The sequence below is a fragment of the Bos javanicus genome, chromosome 13, assembly GCF_032452875.1.
Source record: "Bos javanicus breed banteng chromosome 13, ARS-OSU_banteng_1.0, whole genome shotgun sequence".
Taxonomy (NCBI): Eukaryota; Metazoa; Chordata; class Mammalia; order Artiodactyla; family Bovidae; genus Bos; species Bos javanicus.
Window position 1 is genome coordinate 17,108,503 of NC_083880.1, and position 8,044 is coordinate 17,116,546.

Here is an 8,044-nt window from a genome sequence, read left to right on the forward strand (position 1 = left end):
CCTCCCGCTCTGCTGGGGTCACTGAGCCACTTCACTGTGACCCTGATGGGGACCGCAAAGCCGAGACACACCTCAGCTACCATGTCTGGGGTCAGCTGAGGAGGCGGAGGGGGTGGGTGGGAGACCCCAGAACCCCACTCCTCACCTCTGCCCCACAAGCATCCTTCTTCTCTCCTCCAGATGACGCAGAGCCTCAGGAGAGCACGGAAGCTCCCCCTGGGAGTGGAACTTTCTTACCAACCAGGATGGCAGGGACCACAGGTACGGCTGGCATTCTTGGAAGACAAAAGCCTGGCTATTAAACTGTGAGGCAGGAGAGGGAAGAGCTGGCCTGGGAGTTGCCCCCTGGTGCTAGAGACGGTCCCACATCTGCACACGACCTCCCAGGCCTCAAACACGGTCAGTGTCGCCAGTGTCAGAGGATAAGCAAGTTGGAGGGCAGCAGCTCGAGGCAGAAGAACGAGATGTTCAGAAGTTGGGCCAGGGCTCCCCTGGCCTCTCGCAGGTCTCCAGCGGCCTCCGAGTCCCCTGCCTCCAGAAGCCTGGACTCTCATAGCCCCAGGCAGCCCCACAGCCAGCATCCACAAGCTCCTCCCCATCTCTTGCAGATTTCCAGAAGCCCACAGATGAGATTGCAACGCTGGATACGTTCATATTTACCACTGAGTACCAGATTGCAGGTGGGTAGTGACCCAACAGAAACCTACACATTTGCTTGGTGGGTGGTGAGCTGCTTGGTGAGTTAGTCTAAATGAACTCTTTACACTATATGATATATAAACTCAAAGACGAATCCAGAGCATAACGTGACTCAGAGTCACAGGCACGGCTGTGGTGAGTCAGCAGTGAGGTCTCCAACCAGCCTCAACCAGAGCCTCCTGACCAGCTCCCAGAGGACAAACACCCAGCACCTGGATGTGAGTGGAGGGAGGTGGCGTGCCCAGCGCAGGAGAGAAAAAAACACACCAAGACCACTCCAGCTGCCTTCTGGTGGGAGCCAGAAACAGGCTTTGAGGGAAACAAAAAAAACCCCCAAACACCAAAACGGAGCTCTTCGAGTAGAATGCTGGTGACCAGGGCCTGGGGGTGAGGCAAAGAGAAGACGGTGACAAAGGGCACGGACTTCCTCAGCAGAGGAGTCGGTCTGGGACAGTCAGGGTGTGGGGATCACAGCAACGATGCTGTGTCGAGGACTTGAAAGTTGCTAACAGTAAATCTTCAACGTTCTTGGCACAGAAGAGAAATAGTAATTACAATATATTTTGCAATAAAAGTGCACACCTTAAAATTACAGCCTGTTACAGGTCAATTATATCTTACGGGGCGGATGAAGGGAGAAAAACAGGCTCTGAGGCACGTCTGAGACCGATAGATGGATGGCTGGATGGATAACCGCCAGCTCCAGGGCAAAGGAAAGAGTGTATGGGAAACAGAGATGCTTTCAGGAGATGCCAAGTGTTTATCACTTACCTTTATACTCATCTTGATGTTTCAACATTTCTTTCACCCCTTGCGGGCCTCACTCAAGTTCTCTTTAACTGAGGCTGGGCCTCTGACCCTCTCTGAAGAGGGTGCCTGTCAGCTGCTCCCTGAGAAGGAGGGGAGTCCCCTTGGGAAAGGTTGGGGCCCTTCTGATCCATACCCCCAGGTCCTGGTCCTGCAGCCTCCAGGGAAGCCTGGCCAGGAGGGAGCTGCGTTCTGAAAAGGGGCTGCGGAGACCACGGCGCTCACCTCCCCAGAAGCACTGAGCTGGGTGTGGAGGGCTGGGGGCACCGACACGCGGGAAGGGGCTCCCTCAGCCCCGGGGCCGCCTCCCTGACCTGCTTCTCTGTCCACAGTGGCCGGCTGCACCCTCCTGCTCGCCAGCATCCTCCTCCTGAGCTGCCTCACCTGGCAGCGGAAATGGTGAGTAGTTGTGAAACAGAGAACTGCCTGACACTGTGTGAGTCCCCCAGACGCCCAGAACTGCAGTCTTCTGGGAGACGGGAGCAGACACCTCAGACTGACCCAGAGAGCTGTTCCAAGTGTTAGTCACTCAGTCGCGTTCCACTCTTTGCGACCCCATGGACTGTAGCCTGCCAGGCTCCTCTGTCCATGGGATTCTCCAGGCAAGAATACTGGGTTGCCTGTATTGTGGCAATACAGGGTTGGTTGCCATTCCCTACTTCAGGGGATCTTTCTGACCCAGGGATCAGACCCAGGTCTCCTGCATTTCAGTCAGATTCTTTACCGACTAAGCCAACAAAAGCCTTCTTAGAATCCAATGTCATCTGAGAGCGCCCTCTTGTGGCCAAATGAAATACTACTTTTTTTTTTTTTTAAGCAATTGGTAGCATTCAGAAGGCAATGGCACCCCACTCCAGTACTCTTGCCTGGAAAATCCCATGGACGGAGGAGCCTGGTAGGCTGCAGTCCATGGGGTCGCTAAGAGTCGGACACAACTAAGCGACTTCACTTTCACTTTTCACTTTCATGCATTGGAGAAGGAAATGGCAACCCACTCCAGTGTTCTTGCCTGGAGAATCCTGGGCTGCCATCTATGGAGTCGTACAGAATCGGACAGGACTGAAGCGACTTAGCAGCAGCAGCAGCAGCATTCAGAAAAATAAGATCGTGGCAGCCGGTCCCATCACTTCATGGCAAATAGATGGGGAAACAATGCAAACAGTGATAGACTTTAATTTGGGGGGCTCCAAAATCACTGAAGATGGTGACTGCAGCCATGAAATTAAAAGACGCTTGCTCCTTGGAAGGAAAGCTATGACCAAACTAGACAGCACATTAAAAAGCAGAGACATTACTTTGCCAACAAAGGTCTGTCTAGTCAAGGCTGTGGTTTTTCCAGTAGTAATGTATGGATGTGAGAGTTGGACTATAAAGAAAGCTGAGCACGGAAGGATTGATGCTTTTGAACTGTGGTGTTAGACTCTTGAGAGTCCCTTGGACTGCAAGGAGATCCAACCAGTCAATCTAAAGGAAATCAGTCCTGAATATTCACTGAAAGGACTGATGCTGAAACTCAAATACCTTGGCCACCTGATGCAAAGAACTGACTCATTTGGAAAGACACTGATGCTGGGAAAGATTGAAGGTGGGAGGAGAAGGGGACAACAGAGGATGAGATGGTTGGATGGCGTCACAGAGGCAATAGACATGAGTTTGAGTGGGCTCTGGGAGTTGGTGATGGACAGGGAAGCCTGGTGTGGTGCAGTCCATGCAAAGAATCGGACACAACTGAGCTACTGAACTGAACTAGGAGTTGGTGATGAGATGGAGCTGGCTTACAAAGGCTCCTGAAAGCCAAAAGTTAGGTGTTCTGGAGTTTTGCCATCTGCTTTTAAGTTTAGCCATTATTAAAAACTAAAATATTAAGCTTACAATTAAATAAGTTTAGTACAAAGTCAATAAATATTCAAAATTAATCACTTTCTAATTATTTTATTGCCTTTGACTACTTTATTCTCAGGGTTGTTTGCATCTGTGTACCTGTGTTGAGGAAACACTGCCTAGATAATGACTTTACATTGTGCCTCTCTCCCCAGCTCTGTATGCAGGACATATTGACACTGGGTGTGGTGGGGGTTTTTACACCACGGAGGTGAGCAGACGGTTTCCGAGAGCTGGTTGTTAAGCATTTGCCTGCATGCCAGTTCCTGCAGCCTCACCCCATGGGAGCTCTTAGCCAGGTAGGAGGTAACCAGATGCTGCTGAGAGCTGTCTGACAGGGTTGCCACTAGCCATGTGTGGATACTTCAGCTTAAACTTAAATAAGTTAAATATGATTAAAAGTTCAGTTTACACATGGCAGTAGCCACATTTCAGGTGTTTGATAGCCACATGTGGCCACCTCGTTGGACAACACAGATACGAAACACTCCCATCTTCACAGAAAGTTCTTACAGCACAGTCCTGGCTAGAAACTAGCAGTTTTCAATTCAGGAAATCCCCTTGGCACAGCTAGCTGTGCTATGATTTTTCCTTTTCTGCAGCTATTGTCTTCTACTCCCAAAAAGTTTTATAGAACAGCTCCTGTGTAGATGTGGGTCAGAGGGCACACACTTGCAGTTAGGAAATGGCCAAGTTCTGGGGGATCTGACGCAGCAGCTTAGGTGACTACAAGCAACAGCAGTGTATCTATATACTTTAGAGCTGCTAAGAGACTAGCTCTTGAATAGTCTCACCACCAAAAAAGAAATGACAACCACGTGATGTGATGGAAGTGTTAGCTTAACAGCAACGTGGCTATTATGTCACAACACATAAATGTATCAAATCAACACACTACACCTTAAACGTCCACAGTGTTCATTGCCAATTATCTTTCCATTTTAAAAGGACTCAGAGACTATCTCCTGTGTACAAGGCACTTGGTAGGGCCCTCAGGATGATTAAGAAGGGCCTCTGCTCTCAGGAGCTTATAGACCAGTCAAAGAGAAGAGAAAATAAAAGAGAGAGACTTGAAATGCAATTTGTGAAAGCCTAAGACTGAGGCGTTACAGAGAATGAAGAGAGAAATGACACAGGCCATCCTGTTGGGGGGCGCCCAACAGGCTTTCAGAGCTGACGCGGGCAGACAGGTGAAGAACAGCAGGAGCAGCTGCAAGGCAGAGGCACAGGAGGAGAAGGGAAGCGTCCTAAAGGGCAGGAGGCCATCTGCGAGGGTCTGGCAGTTCTCCGCACTGAGGGGTAAAGTGCACGGGGCAGTGGTCACAGTGCCCCGACGTGTGATGGCCAGAGACCACGTCCTGGAAGATCAGGCCAGACTGGGGAACATCCTGAGGGCAACAGCAGCCACAGAAGCTGGCTGATGTGGTAAATGGTAGCCTCGGCATTTGAATGGTCCGGCCACCAGAAAGGCTGGATTGAGGGTGGTAATAGTGGTGGCAGTTTGATATTTATGCCGGAATAAATCCACCCAGGGGACGAGGAGAGGCTGGACCAGGTTGGGGGCATCAGCTAAACCAGAGGAAAAGAATGGAGAGACACATAAAGGAGTCAGGTTAGCAGAGTCTGGTGGCTGATTGGAAGTGAGTGTGAAGGAGGAGGGTCGACTCGAGATGCGGCAGGTACCCACTCCCCAGGGACTGTCATCACCACCTACTGGGACAAAATGCAGAGTGAGGATGTGCACCCCGTGAGGAGCAGCCCCCGAGCACAGCCCACCTTTCAGCCCCTCCCCAAGACCCACCAGCTCCCCCACCTGTAATCCGCCAGACCTCGGGCTCATCTTCAGCCCCACAGGCTGCACAATGACTGGGTCACGTCCCCGTGAGGACCACGGGGCTGCCGGTCTTGACTTCTAGAGGGATGATCAGTGGGATGGTCAGGGTATCCTGAGGTGGGACTTAAAGTTAGCGGGTCAGTGGGGCTTGGGATGCTCAACCCACATCAGTTTAGTGAGATCATATTGGTGTTGATGCAGCATTCCACCCATGACTATGACTTGTATCACCACAGGAAGAAGAACAGAAGGACAATCTAGAAAACCAAGGGCCAGAAGAAGTCAAGAACAGCCCACAGATGTCATGGACCGCAATCAAAATCAAAGAAGCTAAACACTCATCCAAGAGGCCTTTCCTGATCCGGTGGGCTCTGGAAAGCTCTGAAGTCACAGAACAGAACACCGGGCAGCTGCAACCCCATCGTGAAGCCAGGCCTGTGGTATCAGCCCTTGAGGTGGATCTGCGTCTAGGCAGCAAGTCCAAGGTCGCTGGAGGAACGGGGAGAGACAACCAGAACTCTTGCTCCTGTTTCCATGTATATGCGTTCACTAGACCACAAGTAGCATGGAGCTCTCTCCACACCATGTAGAGTATAAAGAAGAGTAGTTTCATGCTAAGAGCATCCCGACTTCCCAGGTTAGAAATCCCAAGGAAAGCCCTAACACTGATGTAAATAGACACACATGCTCTCTGCCCAGGTGAGTGGACTTTGTCCCTGGATCCACATAAGTCCTTTCCAAGCCTCTGGTTGACCAGCCCACTCTCCTGCTCATATGCCCCCAAAGGAATCCTTTTGACCTTAGCCCAGTCCTCCAAGCTAGCCCCCTCTACTGAACCTTACAGTTTGAATTTCTAAAGAACAGATTCCCTGGGGGAGCAGTCTTTGGGTGACTGCAGAAGACAGCAAGCAAACCCATGGAACTGTTGAGCTTCAGAGTTTGAAAGGATTTCACTGGAGTTAATGCCAGGAGAAGGGGGAGAAGCTGGGTCCACGTAGTGGGTTATCCTTAACATTTAGCTTCAGCTGTTTGTGACTGGCTGTTCTAAGAGCTTTTCCTCTGGGATTGCTATAAATGATGCTCCACATTCGGCTACCACAAATCTGATGTTTACAGACAGACACACAGTGTGCAAATGTGTACATTTGCAAAGAGGTGTCATAAAAACACTGATAAGGGAGCAGTACATCTAATGTTTATGGGAGGAAAGAAAGAAAGAAGGATGGGGGCAGGGGAGCGCATGTAATTACGGACGAGGTCACATAAGTGACCCTCACACTGTGAGCAAATTAAAATTGCCTGGAGAACTTGGTGAGATCTAGAAGCCTGGGCCCATCTCCAAAGTTTCTGAGTCAGCAGGTCTGGGGTGGGGCTTGAGAATCCATATGTCTAATAGGTTACATGGGATGCCAACCCGGGACCACATTTTGAGAATCATCGTGTTTATACCTCTCCATACCTGCTGACCCTCAACCCCCAATGGAAAAGCCAACCTTGGGGGTTGAGATTTCAGTGCAAGTTCAAACTCTTGCCCAAGATATCAATTCTCAATCAGTTGACAGATGTCCTGGCTGAACAAAATCACATGATGAAGGAGATTAATGAAAAATTTAAATCAGCAGCCAGTTTTCATTTCTGAGAGGGCAGGAAAGTGTTACCAAAAAATGCACAGGTATTAGCAGGTCTATATCCAGGTTAAAAAGAGCTTTTCTGTTCTTTCTGTGACCAACCAAGTACAATCAGAGTCCATCATCAGCGTTCCCTGACATGTATGTTTTCTGGGAAAGTGAGTAAAATGTTTTTAACCTTATTTATCTGACTTGAGTAAAACTGGATTATCATTATTCATTTTGTGGGGGGGAGTCTGTGAGATCAAAATTTTTTCATAATACAGGTGACCCTTGAAGAACATGGGTTTGAACCGCGTGGGTCCGCTTACATGTGGATTTTTGTCAACAGTAAATCCTGCGTGCTATTCAATCCGAGGTTGGTTGAATCTGTAGATGTAGAACCAGGGATATGTAGAAACCGTGGGTATGAGGAACCAACTATAACGTGGATTTTTTTACTGCACAGAGAGGGTCATTGCTCCCAACTCCTGGGCTGTTCAAGGGTCAACTGTGAGTAAGATGTGATTTGCCTTCTCGTTCTTACTCCCTTGCGAGTGCGTGGTGGGGTTTTCCAGAAGCTACATGATACATGATGATGTCATCGCTCTGGTGTTAACATAAAATAAGTTTATCACTATTGTTGATGGAAGAATTAATGAATAATATTTTTAAAATTTCTTGGTGTTTTAGCATCTAAGTATGCTAAGTATCACTAGATGTAACTATATAAACAAAAAGTTTTGGGAGCCCTCAATACTTGTAATAACATACAGAGGTCCTGACAGTTAACAAGCACACCCTCACTGGTCATTTCAGCAAGGCAAATCAGGTACGTATGTGTACACACACACATGGGCATGCACACACCTGTGTGCAATGGAATATTACTCAGCCGTAAAAATAATGAAATGATGCCATTTTGAGCAACATGGATAGATCTAGAGATGATCATACTAAGCAAAGTAAGTCCGACTGAGAGAGACAAATATTGTATGATATCACTCATACGTGGAGTCTAAAAAGATACGAGTGATCTTATTAATAAAACAATATGTTTTGACATACTGTTTTATATGACAGACATAGAAAACAAACTTATGGTTACCAAAGGGGAAGTGGGGAGGGATAAATTAGGAGTTTGGGATTAACATATAAATACTACTATATAGAAAAATAATTAACAAGGACCTACTGTATGGCACAGAGGACTCTA

The 8,044-nt window shown here is 48.5% G+C and overlaps 1 protein-coding gene across 1 annotated transcript in view; it reads left to right on the forward strand.

The window, feature by feature from the left end:
* Positions 1-7,031, forward strand: part of IL2RA (interleukin 2 receptor subunit alpha) — a 43,963-nt gene extending 36,932 nt beyond the window's left edge. Inside the window, exons 5-8 of the mRNA XM_061435784.1 lie at positions 181-261; positions 609-680; positions 1,839-1,905; positions 5,458-7,031. Coding sequence (XP_061291768.1) covers positions 181-261; positions 609-680; positions 1,839-1,905; positions 5,458-5,482 — 245 coding nt within the window. The 3' untranslated portion in view covers positions 5,483-7,031. The remainder of the gene's footprint in view (positions 1-180; positions 262-608; positions 681-1,838; positions 1,906-5,457) is intronic.
* The last annotated feature ends 1,013 nt before the right edge of the window (positions 7,032-8,044 follow it).